Here is an 18,903-nt window from a genome sequence, read left to right on the forward strand (position 1 = left end):
TCCACTAAATAACAATTTTTGCTCTAATCAAATGTAGGGGTCCTTTTTACAAAATTCCTTTGGAGCCAGAATACTTAAGAGATTATAAGTAGACTGCATATGTGTATAAAACCAGTGAGGAACTGACAACTGGCCTGAAATGTTTTCATTTGAAATCCCTTCCCTTTCAAATTTCGCAATTGAAGATCAAACATAAGGACCTGCTCATCCGTACAGACTGTGAGGTCTCTGACCACTTGGATCTTTGCAAAATAGCAAAGAAGTTAGAGTGTCAGAAGCTGCACCATTTCCTCGCCTCCCACGGTGCACAAGAACCCACAATATCTCTCCTTTCTGTAGAAGAACAAGATTAAATATTGCATGATTAGACTTTCACCATCCTTGGCTTATAGTCTCCCTAGAGGTCAAGAAAATCCCCAGTGTTAGGTTCACAACTTGAATGCCTTTAATATTTCACAGCTCTCAGGCAACCTCTGGAATTTTAGGATTCATTGCTATAATACAAGCATAAGAACAAATAATGGTAAGAAACACAACACAGTTGCAGCTTCCTTACTCCTCTCTGAGGCATCTAAGATGCTTTTGTTTTTATTGAAAGTGTTATATCTTATTTTTTATCTTTCAAAAAGAAGATTAAGGGGCAGACATTTGGCGTAGTGACTAAGATGCCACTTTGGATCCTGGCATTCCTTATAGGAGCGCCTGGGCTCAAGTCCTGGCTCCACTCCCAATTTCAGCTGCATGCTAATGCACACTCTGAAAGGCAGCAGGGGATAACTTAAGCAGTTGGATCCCTGCCACCCACATGGAACACCCATATCAAGTCCTGGGCTCCTAACTTTGGGCTGGGCCAGTCCCAGTTATGGTGGGGAGTGAACCAGCTGATGGGAGCAGTCTTCCTCTGTCTCTCTCTCACTCTCCCTTTCTCAAATTGAATACATAAATAAATCTTAAACAATAAAAATAAAAGAACCTCTGTAACTTTAACACACATTTTCTACCTAATTGTTTTTACAGCATATAATTAAAGGGCCAACTTACATGAGGGAGAAAAGCTTCTTGCAACAGTACAGACTTGATTTAAAGGGTCTCAGGCTGCGGAAGCTCTTTAAGAAAAACAACACTGCACAGATGTCCAGCTGATCTTACGTTTGCCATACAAAAGACACCAAATGATAAAGAGAAAGCTGTTTTAAAATTATGCCTATGACTGGTTGGCCCATAAAGCATACATTCTTGAATGGCTCCCAGAGATTCGAGTTAAACTGTCTTAGCCCACAAATGGTTCTACGTTAGGATATACCCAAGCCTCCTAGATCCACATGTCTTTAAAACTTTAAAAAGTTCTGGGTAGCAAAAAAGCTTCACAGACTATGTATGGAAGAGAAGCAGGTACTTAATGCACTGGATGGGCCGGCGCTGTCACGTAGTGGGCTAAGCCTCCATCTGCAACGCCGGCATCCCATATGAGGACTGGTTCGAGACCTGGCTGCTCCACTTCTGATTCAGCTCTCTGCTATGGCCTGGGAAAGCAGTGGAAGATGGCCTAAGTCCTTGGGCCCCTGCACCCAAAAGGGAGACCTGGAAGAAGCTCCTGGCTCCTGGCTTCCATCGGCTCAGCTCCAGCCATTGAGGCCATTTGGGGAGTGAACCAGCGGAGGGAAGGCTTCTCTCTCTCTGCCTCTGCCTCCCCCTCTCTGTAACTCTGCCTTTCAAATAAATAAATCTTTAAGTGCATTGGAGAGGAAGCCTCATTTTTCCACTCTGCTCATACAGTATTGATGAGATCCTACATTCCCTCCTCATCTCCCTGATCCACTGATTTCAAGTTTTTGAGCAATGACATCACTGCTGTCTGGGCTCTGGGCTCTGCAGCCTGAGCTGGACCTGAGGAGAGGGGAAGAAGGAGAGAAGGGGTCCAAGGACTTATACTGGGCAGTCAGCTCTGAAATCCTTGCTTTTCCTCCTTGTTTCTACAGGAGATACCTGGGCTCACTGGCACTTCCTTGATTTCTTAAAGAATGTGGAGAAGAAAAAGATAAAGAAAAAAAGTAAAGAACAAAGGAACCGAAGTGCTTAGTGAGGTCTCCAAAAACATAAGCATTATTAGTGCTTTTTATATAAAAATGATCTCAAGTTTGAGTCTCTTTCTAAGACTGATGACTAACAGGAACATTTAAAAATATTACAGAGAGTAGCTGTATAATGAATGACTGCACTTCTATCACAGCTTTAAACACCATGATACATTGTGAAAATCAAATTTCCTCTATCTTTTCACTTTTTAAATGTGTTTATTTTGGCTGAAGTATTTGAAACAAGTTCAAGATACCATACTTTTTCTGCTTGAAATACTTCAGTATTTCAGATAAGAACTTTTCTTGTAACCACACTGCTGTTATAAAAATCAATAATAATTCTTTTATATCACCAAATAACATACCTGGGGCTCCACTTCACCTGTCTGGTTCATTGGCCAAAGAAGTCAGAACACACCTCTCTGATACCTTCCTTTCCTTATCTCGTCTTCCTGCAGACCTTTGCCAGACTGGGTTAGCTTCACAGCACTTCCTACTAAGATGGAAACACCTCTGTTATTTTTTCCAAGGTGAGTCTTGCTTCCCTTTTCTTCAAAGTACTAAGAGCAAAGCAACTCAGAGGAACTTGGGGCACATGTGTGTGCACACACACACACACATGCATGGGCAAACAGAACCTACAAGGATACTTCAAAAAGTTTACAGAAAATGTAATTAGAAGATAAGTTTCTTTTGGTGCAGAAAAATTTCCATCCCTGCTTAGGTTTTCTTTTTTCTTTTTTTAAAGATTTATTTATTGGGGCCGGCACTCTGGCATAGCAGGTAAAGCCACCGCCTGCAGTGCCAGCATACGATATGGGTGCTGGTTCTAGTCCTGGCTACTCCTCTTCCAATCCAGCTCTCTGCTATGGCCTGGGAAAGCAGTAGAAGATGGCCGAACTCCTTGGGCCCATGCACCCATGTGGGAGACCGGGAAGAAGCTTCTGGCTCCTGGCTTTAGATCAGCACAGCTCTGGCCATTGTGGCCATCTGGGGAGTGAACCAGCGGATTTAAGACCTCTCCCTCTTTCTCTCTGCCTCTCCTTCTCTCTATGTGTAACTCTGCCTTTCAAGTAAATAAATAAATCTTTTAGACAAAAGAAAGGCAGAGTCACAGAGAGTCAGAGGCAGAAACATAGAGAGGTCTTCCATCTGCTGGTTCAGTGCCCAGGTGGCTGCAACAGCTGGACCTGTGTCGATCCAAAGCCAGGAGATATGAGCTTCTTCTGGGTTTCCCACATGAGTGCAGGGGCCCAAGGACTTGGGCCACCTTCTACTACTTTCCCAGACCATAGTAGAGAGCCGGATCGGAAGTGTAGCAGCCAGGACTTGAACCGGTTCCCATATGGGATGCCAGCACTGCAGGTGGCAGCTTTACCCACTATGTCACAGTGCCGGCCCCACTTAGTTTTTCTTAATGCACATTTTCCATGAACTTTTTGAAGACACCTTGTGCATCAGCTTAATATGTTTGTATTATTCCACATTATCTAATGAGCCTATTGTTCCCTAGGACAACTTCCATGCTGCTAAATAAATGGGCCACAGTTCAAATAATCAATAGAAAATGCAATACATTCTTGCGGCAGGTGTAATATTTTATACTTAGATAAACTCCAATTTTACTTAATTATCAGCAAAAGCGCAAACTTAATTTTGCCTACAACTCCAACTTTCTTTCCAACATAAAAACCACCTTTTGGGGATAACTGTTCGGTCAGTTCAGGATGTGATCCTCTTCTTCTTCACTTTCTTCTCTCTCTGGATGGCATCTGGGCTCAAGGAAGGCAGAGACAAGAGGTTGGAAGGGCTAGTGTGTCCTTGCTGGCCTCTGCCCAGATGAGCCTTATCTTTAGTGGGGGCAACTGTCCCTTACGTTGTACTGCACTGGACCTATTTATCCTCAAAGGGGCTAAAGGGACCAATACTTCCAAGTTCATTTCCTTCCCACCAGACCCAGTCGGAGTTCCTGCTTCAGCCAAGTCTAGCCTTGGTTGTTTGCAGGCTTTGGGGGAGTGGGCCAGCAGATGGAAGATCTGTCTCTCATCTGTCCTCACTCTGTTGCTCTGTTTTTCAAATAAATAAATCTTTAAAGTCAATTCCTACCCTCCAGTGGTTCACATGTATGTGTGTGGGGACAGACAGCAAGTCAATTAGTTAAATATGTAACACCCATAATAAGCAGAGCTGGCTTCCTGGACATGAAACAGGGCCCTAGACTCAGAAGGGCCTCATCCTTGCTTTAAGGCTCTGTTGGCAACCTGGAAATCCTTAATTTTTTAACAAGGCCTCACATTTTAATTTGTACCAGACATAGCCAATTACGTTCTGGAATAAAATATAGCAGGTAAGAGGGACAGGAAGTGAGCAGGGGTTGCACTTTTAGATTGGATGGTCAGGGAAAGCCTCATTGATGTGACCTTTAAGCAATGTGAAGGAGGCCCTGGTTATAAATATGATTTTAAAGGAAAAACTCAATTCCTATTCAGTAAAAAATTATGTACCCTGAAGTTTTTGGGTAGCAAAACAAAACCTTGGAAACTGCTCTCTTCCCCTTGCTCACGACATCAGCAAATCCTGTCAGCCTCACCTTCAAATGAAGTCCAGAATCCAGGCAGTCTCTCTCTCTCTAACCTCTGCTGTCCCTTAGTCCAAGGGCCCTCCTTTCTTTGTTAACTAAGCCAACAACTCTGATTAACTGTAAACTTGCCTTCTCCAGTCTATTCCTCACATAGCAGGTGCAATGGTTCTTTTGAAATCTGAATCACATCCTGTACCTTTCTGCTTTAAACCCTTGGCTGGCTTCTCATTTCACTCTAATTAAGGATCAAAGGTCATTAAAATGGCTCCTACATCCCAAAAAGATCCACCCTGCCCCAGCATCCTCTGAGGCCTCATCTGAACCCTCTACTCATTGACTGTGCTTCTGCCACTGGCCTCCTGGCTGCTTCTGGCAAACGGCACTCTGACCTCAGGACCTTCTCATATGCTGCTCACTTTCTTGGGGGCACTTCTTTTTTTTTTTTTTTTTTTTTGACAGGCAGAGTGGACAGTGAGAGAGAGAGAGAGACAGAGAGAAAGGTCTTCCTTTTTTGCCGTTGGTTCACCCTCCAATGGCCGCTGCGGCCGGCGAGCTGCAGCCGGCGCACTGCGCTGATCCGAAGGCAGGAGCCAGATGCTTCTCCTGGTCTCCCATGGGGTGCAGGGCCCAAGTACTTGGGCCATCCTCCACTGCACTCCTGGGCCATAGCAGAGAGCTGGCCTGGAAGGGAGGCAACCGGGACAGAATCCAGCAACCCAACCGGGACTAGAAGCCGGTGTGCCGGCGCCGCAAGGCGGAGGATTAGCCTATTGAGCCACGGCGCCAGCCTTTGGGGGCACTTTTACTTTAGAGAGCCACATGGTTCTGTCCCTCACTTACTTAAGGTCTTTGCTCAAATGTCACTTTATTAGCTGGGCATTCTTGGCCACTTTACTTAAAATAGCAAACCATCCCCTCCACAGATCAACGTTCCCCCATCCCTCTAGCCCGTCATATTTTTCTCCATGACACTTTCTACATCCTATCATATTAAATATTCATTAATTTTTTGTCTTTCACACACACATGCGTGCTATCGTGAGGACAAGCATTTTGCGTATCTTGTTAACTCTTTTTGTATCCCTGACCTTAAAACACTAACTAGCATATAGTACACACCATAAATAGTAATTTGAATTAACAAATCAAATTAAAGCAAGGTATATGCATCATTATTATAACTATAGAAAAACATGCGCCTATGAGAATAACTTCAATGATGGCAATAGCTATGCCAAAGTGATGAGATCCAGGTGATTTTAAATTTTAAAATTCTCTTCTGAATTTTCTTTAGATAGTTGTACTATTTCTATACATTTTTAAAATTATTATTATTTTGGGAGAGGGATGTGTAGCAGTAGGTTAAACAGCCACTTGCAACACTCGTATCCCATGTCAGAGTGTTAGTCTGAGTCCCAGTTACTCTGCTTCTGATCAGCTCTCTGCTAATGCACCTGGAAAAGCAGTGGAGAATGGTCCAAGTACTTAGGCCTCTGCCTCTCACACGGGAAACCTGGATGGAGTACCAATTGGCTCCATGGCCAATCAGGAAGTGAAACAGTGGAGAGAAGATCTCTATCTGTATGTCTCTCCTTCTCTAATTCTACCTTTCAAATAAATAAATCTTTTTTAAAATGACACTTATTTGAAAAGTTATAAGTTTTATGACATTCTACTGCAATCAATTCTAAGGAAAATGTTCCCTTGGAAGGCTTTTCTTTCGTTTTTTTAAGATTTATTTGAGAGGCAGAGTTACAGATTGGGGGGTGGTCTTTCATGTACTGGTTCACTCCCCAAATGGCTGCAATGGCAGGAGCTGAGCCTATCTGAAGCCAGAAGCCAGAAGTTTCTTTTGGGTCTCCCACGTGGGTGCAGGAGTCCAAGCATTTGGTTCATTCTCCACTGCTTTCCCAGGCACAATACTTGGGCCATCTTCCATTGCTTTCCTAAGCACATTAGCAGGAAGCTGGATTGGAAGTGGAGCAACCAGGACCCAAACTGGTGCCCATACGGGATGTCAGTGGCACAGGCAGAGGATTAACTTACTATCCCACAGCACCAGCTCCTCTTGGAAGTCTTTTCAAATCTGCTTAGTGGATTCTTTTTTAAACAATCATATACAAATGAAGTGAGCAGATATACCCTCATCTAAAATTCTTCAGGAATTTTAAATGGCTGGGTGAGTGCAAATCTTCATAAACTGTACATTTAAAAAAAACAACAACATGTTTATCAAAACATTTTCATGTACCCTATAAGTATATACAAGTAACATTTTTAATTTTAGAATAGTTTTAGATCTACAGAAAACTTGCAGATTTCTAGTATTCCCATTAATACTTCATACTCAGTTTCCTCTATTATCAATCTTTCATCAATACAATATACTTATCATAACTAATGGACTGAAATTGATATATAATTATTCACTAAATCCCATGTCTTATTCAGATTCCTTAGTTTTTCCCTAATGCCCTTTTTCTGTCCCAGGATCCCATCCAGGATATCATGTCACATTCAGCATCCTCCTCCTTAGGCTTCTCTATTACATTCTTCATTCCTGGAGGCCAGGTATCATCATCAGCACCAATGTCTTCTAAAACAGGACTCAATAAATATTGAATTGAATCGACCTGGTTTCTATTTTAAAATGTCAACTGCTTGATTGAATCATTTCTTACTTGCTTCTGAGTGGCATTATCTCCCTATACATCTAGCCCTCCAATACTGCCAGTGGGATTTCGCTTTGTCCTAATGTTTTATGCAGAGCTTTATTTATTAAAACTGGCAGATCAATAATGCGTAGTTAAAATCACAGGTCAGGCCCCCGCCTGGTCTTTTTGACTGATATCCCACCTGTGTCTATATCCCTGAAACAGCAGTAGTGTTGGGTGAGAATCACTCTATTACCCACGGCTGCTCACACAAACCTCTGGGCCTCTCTCCCTGGGCATTTGTGAGGATTACTGAGATGAGGTGGAAGAAAACCCTTACATCAATAATAATGAGGGTTAGCAGGGGCTGAGGACTGGTCTTTGAATTTCCACATACAGCATGTTCAATCCTCACAACAGACCTAAGCCGTAAAAGACCTTAGCCCCATTTTACAGTTTGCGAGGCTGAGGCTCAGAGAAGCTAAGCAGTATGTCTAATACTACACAAAGGATGAGGCGTAGACTTAGGATCTGGACTCAAGACTGTCAACCTACACTCTATGTGAGTGCTTGTTCCCTATGATGTCCTTTGTAAGACAGCTTCTCCCAAATTAAAACATTCTCCCCCCTTAGATGGTCCAGGAAGGAGAAGTACACAGGAACAGCCCGAGGCCATGACTGTCTCACCTTTACTCAGGTCCTCAAAAACAGAACAATTCAGCAAATGCTGAGTGTGTCGTATGTACAAGGCATGAGCAGGAGTCTTATGGTGGTACGCATTTGTAGCAGTACTCGGTACCCCTTAAGATACTGGAGTGCCTGGGTTTGAGGCCTGGCTCCATTTCTCCAGCTTCTTGGTAATGTGTACTCTGGGAGGCAGCAGGTGGTCCAGTACTTTACTCTCGGCCTCCTATTGGGAGACTGGGAGGAGTTTGGTCTCCCGTCTTCAGCCTGGCCCAATCGTGCCTGTTGTGGATATTTGGGGAGTGAACCAGTAGATGAAAGACTTTCACCTCCATCCCCTACTTTTCAAATAAATAAAACATATAAATTAAACTTTTTTTGACAGGCAGAGTGGACAGTGAGAGAGAGAGACAGAGAGAAAGGTCTTCCTTTGCCGTTGGTTCACCCTCCAATGGCCGGCGCGGCCGGCGCGCTGTGGCCGGCGCACCACGCTGATCCGAAGCCAGGAGCCAGGTACTTCTTCTGGTCTCCCATGGGGTGCAGGGCCCAAGCACTTGGGCCATCCTCACTGCACTCCCTGGCCACAGCAGAGAGCTGGCCTGGAAGAGGGGCAACCGGGACAGAATCTGGCGCCCAGACCGGGACTAGAACCCGGTGTGCCGACGCCGCAAGGTGGAGGATTAGCCTAGTGAGCCGCGGCACGGGCTCATATAAATTAATTTTAAAAAAAATTTTTACAAACCCCATTCAGAGACGGACATGATGATTGAGCTTCTTATTTCTGACTTGAGGTCCCTTTCAGCACATCTTTCCCTCAGTGAAACCCCAATTCCCACATGAACAACCAAGCTCCCCTGTTTACTCCTGCAGGCAGCTCTGCGGACACTGAGCCTCACAGCCCATTAGGACAGATGCTAGTGGCCAGTGTCACACAGACTCTTCAGCTCCTCATTGCACTGATGGAAACCCTCGCATGACACCTCTATATATAGACACCTAGGATATAAAATAACTTAAGACCTTAGGCCCCACCAAAAGCTACGCAATGCAGAGAATAAATTCTAGCATCATTAACCAAATTCTGGCAACTGTTTACAATTCCATCAACAGAATGTATTATCAGTAGTTGTACTTAGTCCTTCCAAGGAGAGCATAGTAGTATCTAAAATACCCTGAGTTACAGAGGAAATGCCTATGGCTGCTAACTAATTACTTTGGCCATGCTGTGCTTGTTTGCACTGGTTGAATGTTGAAGGTGTTTCTGGCTTCGACTTCACATTAACCAAATCTGTGACTTTGATGTAGCCCCACGGTCTCAGCCAGGGATGATTTTGTCCCCAGGAGACATTTTTGGTTGTCACATCTGGGAAGAGGCTGCTAAACATCTGACAATGCACAGAACAGCTCCCAGAACAAAGAATTATCCAGTTCAAAATGTTAATAGTGCTGAAGCTGAGAAACCTCAGTGTATGGTGAGAATGTGTCGTAGAGCAAAACTTCAAAATCTTAAGTGTTTTGCCCAAATACATGCTATGTCCAAATAGATAAGACCCTTCGTGTCCTAGGACCTGGGTGGGTAAGAACAAGAACCACATTAGTGCTCAAGTATCTGAACTTCTCTTTTCCCCAAAGCTCTGTTGATAAATTTTTCCTATAGTTGAGGTGGGCACTTGGCCTAGCAGTTAAGATGCCCATTAGGAACTCATGATCTAAATCAGAGTGCCTGGGTTCGATACCTGGCTCTGGCTCCTGATTCCAGTTTCCTGATAATGTAGAATGTAGGAGGCAATGGTGATGACTCAAGAAGTTGGGTCCTGGGGCAGGCACTGTGGCATAGCGGGTAAAGCCTATAGTGCCAGCATCCCCTATGGGCACTGGTTCAAGTCCTGGCTGTCCCACTTCTGATCCAGTCTCTGCTATGGCCTGGGAAAGCAGTAGAAGATGTCCCATGTCCTTGGGCCCCTACACCCACGTGGGAGATCAGGAAGAAGCTCCTGGCTCCTGGCTTCAGATTGGTGCAGCTCCGGCCATTGTGGCCATCCTGGTAGTGAACCAGCATGTGGAAGATCTCTCTTTGTCTCTCTGCCTCTACCTCTCTGTAACTCTGCCTTTCAAATAAATAAATAAAGAAAGAAGAAGAAGAAGAGGAGGAGGAGGAGAAGGAGTGGGGGTAGGAGGAGGAGGAGGCTCCCCATTTTTATTTCAGCTTCCTCTTAATGTATACCCTGGGAAACCGTAGGTTATGGCTCAAGTGTGTGGGTGCCTGCCACCCATGGGAAGCTCATACAGAGTTCTTGGCTCCTGGCTTTCATCTGGCCCAGCCCTAGCCGTTGTGGGCATTTGGGGAGTGAACAAGTGAAGATGAGAGTTTCTCTCTCTCTCTCTCTGCAGATTAAAAAAAAAGGCACATATCACATTCACTATGCATATAAAGTAACACAAATCTAATTTCAAATATCATAGGAACGTATGTTACTTATGACAAGTCCTCTCTCCACCTCCTGTCTGTACTTTAGGTGTTGGCTGGTTTCCTTCTTCCCATCTTCCTTTTCCTTTTGCTAGCTTCTCTTTTGTTCGTTCTTCTCAAAAACACTCCCTGGGGCATCCTGCTGCCATCTGCAGAGATTTTGCACAGAGTGAGACATCTGCATCTCCAGGGAATCCAGAATCTTCTAAAGCCATCCTCTCCCCCTTTCTCGTGGGGGGAGGGTTCATCTCTCTTCATATGGTGAAGCCAAACCTGGAGAACAAGGGAACAGGGTTTCTGGTTAGGAATATGTGAAAACTGCCTCTCAGATGGGCCCCAACTCCCCACTCCTGCATCCTGCAAACAGCCCCTCCAAGAAGTTTTATTTTTCCCCAACCCTCCCAGCTGACTTTCCACCAGTTCTAATACATCCAGATCTGCCCTCTGTTACGGAGTTTTCTGCTACCTACATTTGGAGCAGAGTTTAAGTAGGCAAAGAAAATAAGCGGTGCCAGGGGTGAGGTTAAGGTAGGACTTTGGAAATTCTGTGAACCTGTTTGACAACTTTGCCTCCTCCAGGGAAACAGCTAGCTCGTCCGCTGTGGGCAGCGACAGGAATAGAGCCAGACCTGCCACGAGTCTGTGTGGCATGCCTCCTTACATCTCAAGAAGCAGAACGCCAGAGGGGGCAAAGGGGGACTGTTCAGCTCCACTCCAACATTTCCTCCAAACGCTGAAGGGAAAAATGCCACCTCTCCACTTCCACCCGAGAGGCGCGCTGCAGGGCTGCCTGGGATCTGCTAATAAAAGCGCAGAGCGTAAACTGCTTGGTGATTATTGGCTTTCGCCCTCGGACGGAGAAATGAGATCACGGTTTTCACGAAGGGCAGGAGCCGCTGCTGCCAGTCTGCTGAGGCCGCTGCCTCCTCTCCCTGCGCGGGTCCCGCATTACATCACCGGTGAGCTCTGGCTGGTGGGGGGAGACGAGGCCGCGCCGCCGGGGGACCCGGCCCCGGACAGAGCAGGATAAACAACAGCGCGGGGCGGGAGTGGTGTGCAGAAAGAGGGAAGGGTTTCGAGAAAGCAGGACCCAGTTTCCCACCACCACCCCGTGGGAGGGGACGCTGCACAGGCGAAACGTAACCTCTCGAAGCAGCCGCGCCCCAAACCCCGGGTCCGCACCGCCTCTCTGCCTCCCTGCCGCCCTCAACCCCAATTCCGGCTCCAACAAAACCCAGTATCCGAAGCTGCCAGGATAGCTACCTGGAAGGGGCCGAGGGGGACAGCGGAGAGACGCCCGGGGACTGGGAGGGACCGAAGCTCCCGCGCCGGGGGAGGGTGGGGTGCGGGGACGCGAGTGGGAGGCGGTCGCCACTGCGCCCCCGCCCGGCCCAGCCAGCGGTGCCTCCCCCGCCAGGCGACAACAGTCGGAGGGGGGAGGCAGAAGCGCCTCCTCCCCGCCCGGAGCCGAGGCAGCTGCGCCGGGGGAGGAAGGCGCTCACCTTGCCCCCCGATGAGGGGCGGATCATGCCATGGCAGCGCCGGCGAGCCACAGCGGCGGCAGCGAACAGAGCCCGAGCAGCAGCCCCGGGAGCCGGGCGGGAGCCGGGGGCACCGCGCTGGGAGTACGGGACGGCGGGGACCAGGGAGTCCGGCAAGCTGCCGCGACGGCCCCCGGCCTCCCTCCGCTCGAAGACTACGAGTGCAAAATCTGCTACAACTACTTCGACGCGGACCGGCGCGCGCCCAAACTGCTGGCGTGCCTGCACACCTTCTGCCAGGAGTGCCTGAGCCAGCTGCAGCTCCGCGCCGCCGCCGCCAGCGCCGCGCCTGAGCGTCCACCGCGCCCGCCACCCTGGCACGGCCCTCCCGGCGCCATCGCGTGCCCTGTGTGCCGTCACCGCACGCCGCTGCCCGACAGCCGCGTGCACGGCCTGCCCAACAACACCAAGCTCGCCGAGGCCTTCCCGCTGGCCCTGCGCGCCGCGCAAGACCCGCTGCCCCAAGACCGACTGCCGCCGCTGCCTGCGCGCCGCCCCGCGCCCGCAGCCGCCGCCGCGCCGCCCGCCGCAGCCCCGCAGCCCGAGCCGCCCGCCGAGGACGCGGCTCCCGAGCCTCGCGCCCGCACCGGCCTGCGCGCCCCGGGCGCCTACGAGAGCTGCCAGAACTGCAAGCGAGCCGCGCTCACCGCCGGCTGCGTGTGCGTGGTTTTCTCCTTCCTCTCCATGGTGGTGCTGCTCTTCACCGGCCTCATCTTCGTCAACCACTACGGCGGGGGAGGCGGCGGCGGCGGCGGCGGGGGATCCCCCGGGGCAGGAACGACGCCTGGCACGGGCCCGGCGTCCGGGACGCCCTCGCCCTCCCCTGTGGGACCCATTTGTCTGTCAGTGGCCAGCATCCTGGCGCTCTTCTCAGTCGTTGTCACCTGGGTCATCTGCTGGCTCAAGTACCGGCCCGAGGGCGCGGCCGCCGGCTCTGCGGGAAGCGGCGGCCCGAGGGCGCGGGCGGCGGCGGCTCCCGGCGGCGCGCGGAGGAGCGACACGTAGCGGACAGCGCCCCGGGTCTCTCGCCTGCCCCTGGAGCCCGCACGGCCCGAGAGAAGGGAGCCTCTGGCCGGGTGCGCCTGAGCCTCTCCGTGTCTGCGTGCGGGCCCCCTCAGGGCGCACACACCCTCCCGACCCCTGCGAAGCCCGGGTTTTTCGTCCCCTCGGGTTCTCCACACTCGACCTGCTCAGCCCTGGGCCAAAGAGGGAAACCAAGGAGACGCCCAAACTGTGTGAGATCGGCCCCTGCGTCATGCACCACTCCCATCCTCGCCAGAATGCGCGGCGATCCCTTCCCAGAGTCCCAGGATTTGCAGAGAAAAGGCAGTGGGACTCCCGCTGCGCTGCGGAAAACTGGTTTTCTAGGGGCTGGGATTTAGGAGTTTCCTTAAGGGCGCAGGTGCGCGCGCGCGCTCGCGTCTGCCGCCGTTGTGAATGAACTTGACTCTCCCAGAGGAAGAATGCACGAGTCCTACACGTGAGGGAAACCTTTCCCTGCTTCCCCGCCGTGCCAGTACCCAGTCCTGGGTACTGAAAGCAACGCACGCTGGGCGCGGGCACAGCGCGGGCGTGTGGGCGCGGCGGCTGGAAGCGCCGCCGGCCGCATCTGTGCGGGATTGGGCAGATGCTCAGCGCGCGTGCTTGTCGGGGCCGCCGGCCACGCCGCGGTGCAGGGGCGCGGCCCGCGCGTGTCGGTGGATTCTGCCGCCCGCCCAGGGCCGGCTGTGTGAGCAGAGCCCAGAAGTCCCAACTCCTGGAAGCTGGTGGCGGGTTTATGCACGAAGCCACTGCTTGGAAGTCATTTCATCTTCTGTAACTGGACTCAGGGAGCTTGAAAAGCCTGTTTTCCCTTTTCTCAAAACTGACTGACTGTTGCCCCCACCTGGAAGATATTGAAAGCTATTCACACAGAATATCCACCGTAGGCTTTCCTCGACTTTTTTCTGTTTCATTTAAAATAGCCCATTTTCGAATATTTAATTCTAGAAAATCTTATGCATTGAGTTTTCCAGAAGAGTTGTTTGATAAGCAATGACGTTTCTCCCATACCTCCAGTCCAAATGCATTTCGAAACAAGGAGTAGAAGATAATGGTATGTTGGTAATTGTTCAAGATTTTACACAGTATTCAGTTATAGGATAAAATATTAAATAGTGCCCAAAGACGAAACTGACAAGTCTGCTTTGACTATGAGGATATAATAGTGTACATTTACAAGAAAAAAATATTATCTTGAATTTAGGTGTGTGATGTTGTTGGAATCACCAAAATGTTTGCATCTGGTCATGTGATATGAAAAAGGATATGATTTTGTAACTAAAAAGATGAACCACAAATGCGTGTGGCAGGTGGATTAGATGCCTTTTTTAGAGAAAGAAAAATATCTTCCAAATGTATTTTATATGAAAACATTCTTTATTCCAATCTTGAAGCTTGGAATAAGACAAAGTTTTCATGCTTAAACATCACAGAAGATGCTGAGGGTGTGTTGTTATTCCTTGTGTATTTATGCAAGCCAGCTGCATGATATCTTGACACTATTCTATTAACTGAACTTGAATGGAGCATTTGTATCTATCCTAGGAGTGAAGTAATTTATTGGCCCATGATAAGTGGTGTGGCTGCAAATATAGGAACTACAATATGATGTGCTATATGTCTGCATTGTCTTAATAATAAAAAGGAATTATTTATAGAAAAACCTTTTTGTTGATGTTTATTTCATAGTGAAATTGTTTCCAGTTATTTGTACAGTACTTCTGTTCCTTAAACACATCTCCATCCAAGTTCCAATTTCATATTTTGAGTGGGGCTGAGAGAAATCTCACACATGGGAACATCCACTACTAAGAGGATCACTTCATGGAATTATTGGTAGTGTTTAATAGGAGTCCCTGTAGACCCAGTAAGAGCTGTTGTGGTAATCTGAAAGGAGAAGTGACTGCCACTAGAATACTCACTACAGCTAAAATCTGTTGTCAGACTCTGTTCTTGGTTTCTATGAAATGTTTTGGGATTCCTCATACTAAGAATTATGCTTCAGAGATTGTTTGTTTGGAACTCCAAAATCTTGCGTTACTTCTATATTCATTTTTATCTTTTACTCACTCTTTTCTTTCACCCCCATTGCTGGTGTTTGTTTACATTCACACAACTATTTAAATGCACAGTGCATGCACACATATATATGGGTATATATTATACATATGTAAATATATAGAATACGTATGATATATTGCATTATAATATCAGAACTTGGCATTTGTATGTAACCATGTGCACACATATGTTTATTATTTAATTTTCTTGAACTGGCCACCGAGAAGTCTGTCTAAAGTTCCTTGGGACCCAACTTGCTTCTTACGGAGTCTATTTTCCACAGAAGTATACCAACCTAAATTATTCCTCATGAATGAGAAAAAATCTTTGAATTGTTAACACTCACCATAAAAGTCACATTTTGCTTCTTTCGTGTATTGCACAAATTTCTTACCATGACAAATTTGTTAGGATCCTTTAAAAATCAAATAGATGCAGGTAATAGCTCAGTACCTAATCATGGAGAGGTCCCCCCAACCTTGGTTGACCTTGCTTTATCACTAATTTTGGACTTTCTTACCAAGAATTGAATGGCAGGATGGAGCCATGAAATGCATATGTCTGGTTTTTATGGTTCTCTAGTATTCATGTGTTCCATTCTACAGATTTGACTTAAATAACTCCTATTTAATGTGGAAAGACCTGGCATACCAACACCTGAGATGAAGCAGGCATTGAAGAAGACATAATTGTTGAAATAATCAATAGGTTGTCTGGAGGGCAGTTCCAGTGGAGTGCTTTTCTCCTTTCCCATGACAATTTTCATCTTCTGGGAACTCTTGATTCAATCCTGGACACATCCCAACTTATGAGTGAGAACTACCAGTAAAGTCACTGGTTCCACCTGCCTGGAGAACTCGGAGTCTCCCAGCTCAGGTTCTGCCTAGGTTCTGGGGCTGCAGGTAAACATTATCATCATGCTTCTTTACAGTCTAAATTGCAGGTGAAAGACAGCCATTATGCAGGTGAGGACCAAAGGTAACAGCATTCACTTGCAGAAAGCACACAGGGTTTGGGATCTAACTACTGGTATTTGCAGCCAGGAGATGCCAATCTGCATATTGGCTCTTTCTCTACTTGGGAAGTCATTTAACCTCTTTGAACCTCCAGCTCCTCATTTATAAAATGGAGAGAAAAGGTTTCAGCCTCATGTACCTCATGGAGTTGATGTCAGGATTGCACATCTGAGAAGAGGTTGGATAAAAGTACTTAGGGAATTAAAACCCCATGTAGGCCTATAGCCTTGTTTTCATTCAGGTCTCCAAGAGTCTAATGTCACCTCCCCAGAGAAGTCTGCCCTGACCACTCTGTTCCTGGTTGATACAGATTTCAGTTTTACTTTCTTCTTAACACAGCTATCTGCAGTGGTCTTTCTTTCTTCCTCCCTCCCTCTCCTTCCTTCCTTCCTTCCTTCCTTCCTTCCTTCCTTCCTTCCTTCCTTCCTTCCTTCCTTCCTTTCTTTCTTTCTTTCTCTTTCTTTCTTTCTTTCTTTCTTTCTTTCTTTCTTTCTTTCTTTCTTTCTTTCTTTCTGTCAAGCTGCAGAGTGTGTACATAAGGAGATAAGGACAGAAACCTGCTCATCCACTCTGTCCTTTCCTCACACATAGTAAGTGCTGGATACTCTGTTGAAGCTGTTAAAGGGAAACCCTGGGAACCTAGGGAACCTGGCTCCCCAGACTCACACCACTACTGAGTAACTCCTGAGTCCCTGGGGATGGTGGTTTTCCCTATTTCATAAAGATTTTTAAAAGGTGAAGAAACAATTTCCAGGACAAGCACTTTGAACTTTGAGAAAAATCAAAGTTACTACATGATAGTCAACGAGAGAGAACTCTAGGAAGAGTAAAGAACACTTGGCTTCCATTGTCAACATTTCTGCATTGTAATTGCTTTTTGGGTTTTTATGCATTTTAGTGGTAACAGAAATGGTTTTTGACTGCAAACAGAAAACTTTATTAGAGTTGGTTTAAACAAGGCTTACTCACTTTCTGCATGTTCCTTGAGAGAAGCAAAGAACCTCGTCTAAATGCAAGGCCTCTTCAGGAGATGATGCTAGAGCTGATAGTCCTTGACTAGACACATGGCTGAACAAGAAATGCAACTGCAAGCAGAGTGCACATCAAACACAAGTTATGCATCCGTTCATGAATTGCATGGTGACAGTCTAAAGTATCTCTATAAACATGTCTGCACTATCCACTTCAAAGACAGTAGCAGCATAGTTGGAAAAGCATTATTGCAATGGAACTGCCCATATTAAGAATGAGATTAGTTGTTTTCAGTTTTGTCACTCTGATGTATCAACTCTTCAATGTTTTCATTTTAATAAAACATTCTTCATACATTTGATAATTTTGTTGATCCCAATAGCTGAGTAATATCTCTTTATCTTGTGACCCAACTGATGTCCTCTCTTAATTTCCAGTAGCTAATTTTCATATTTTACATTTCTGCTGCTATATAAAGATTATTGAGTATCATGAGCAATGAATTGAATTCTTGCTTAATATGTGTTTGTATTTTTTTCTCTTTGAAATCATGTGCTGTTATTGTACATATATTACACACCAAGGGGTTTTTTTTCCCTAGGAAGAGCTGATATTTACCATACTAATTATTTTGAAATGAATTTTAGGACTTGGTTTGAACTTAGAGCAATGAAGAAAGAGTGGAAAGGATTGTATTTACTTGTTGCTAAATTTCTTCTGATTGTCCACAAGATAAACTTTGTAATATGAAATATTAGCATTGCTTCTGCCAATTTAATTCAAAGGCTTCTCTTCTCTTATGAAAACCTAAAATATGCCTGAGAAGAAAATTTCTCTGATAAATTCACAATCATTGCTAATTACAAGATATATTTGGGGAATAATGCTTAATGTCCAGTTTCCAAGAGGAAGTTGAGGAATAATGTGTACACTTCCTTTAGGGGAAAAAAAATGTTGTACTTGCATTTAAAATTGGATCATCCATAGTTTAGAAATACCACATCTCTGGGGCTGGCCCTGTGGCAGTAAAGCCACTGCCTGCAGTGCCAGAGTCCCATTTAGGCATCGGTTTGAGTTCCGGCTGCTCCATTTCCAATCCAGCTCTTTACTATGGCCTGGGAAAGCAGTAGAAGATGGCTTATGTCCTTGGTCCCCTGCACCTACTTGGGAGACCCAGAAGAAGCTCCTGGCTCCTAGCTTCAGATCAACTCAACTTTGGCTGTTGTGGCCATTTGGAGAGTGAACCACCGGATGGAAGACCTCTCTCTCTCTCTCTCTTTCTCTCCCTCTCTCTCTCTCTCTCTGCCTCTGCCTTTCTAATGAATCAATAAATCTTAAAAAGAAAAAAAGAAAGAAAGACCACATCTCCATGGGGTTTTTGTGGATGTTGAAGTGAGAAGAAATGCAAAAAAAAAAAATTCTCCAGCTCTTAATATTATACACCACGAAATGAACAGAAGAGAAAGTGTTTTGTTACTGAAAGAATAGAATGCCTTTATTTTAACAGCTATGATTTCAAAGAATCTTGGTAATGTATGGTCTGCTGTATGGTCTCCAATATATAAAAATACTTTTATATCTACAGTGCACATTTAAAAATATTTTGTAATCCAATTGTAGAGTGCAAGTTGCTTCTCACTATAGTTTTGGTCTCCCAGCAAGAATCAGTTATTTCCTCGGAGAGACTGGGAGTGAGAGGAGTCAAGCTCTGCAAGCCGATGACTTGTATTCAGAGGCCATTTCTTATAGAATTCACACACAGCAAATTTGTTTCCTGACATGAGCCTCAAGGATGTCCTTAGCCTGGG

The 18,903-nt window shown here is 46.3% G+C and overlaps 1 protein-coding gene across 1 annotated transcript; it reads left to right on the forward strand.

Annotated features, from left to right (window-relative positions):
* Positions 1 to 11,030: 11,030 nt before the first annotated feature.
* On the forward strand, positions 11,031 to 14,700 carry RNF228 (ring finger protein 228). Its single transcript, XM_051849124.3, has 2 exons — positions 11,031 to 11,423; positions 11,882 to 14,700. Exon 2 carries the CDS (start codon positions 11,997 to 11,999, stop codon positions 13,008 to 13,010), a length of 1,014 nt encoding a protein of 337 aa, XP_051705084.3. The 5' UTR covers positions 11,031 to 11,423; positions 11,882 to 11,996; the 3' UTR covers positions 13,011 to 14,700.
* Positions 14,701 to 18,903: the final 4,203 nt, after the last annotated feature.

Source organism: Oryctolagus cuniculus, chromosome 3 (genome assembly GCF_051225735.1).
Source record: "Oryctolagus cuniculus isolate XC-2025 breed Fujian yellow rabbit chromosome 3, ASM5122573v1, whole genome shotgun sequence".
Lineage (NCBI taxonomy): Eukaryota > Metazoa > Chordata > Mammalia > Lagomorpha > Leporidae > Oryctolagus > Oryctolagus cuniculus.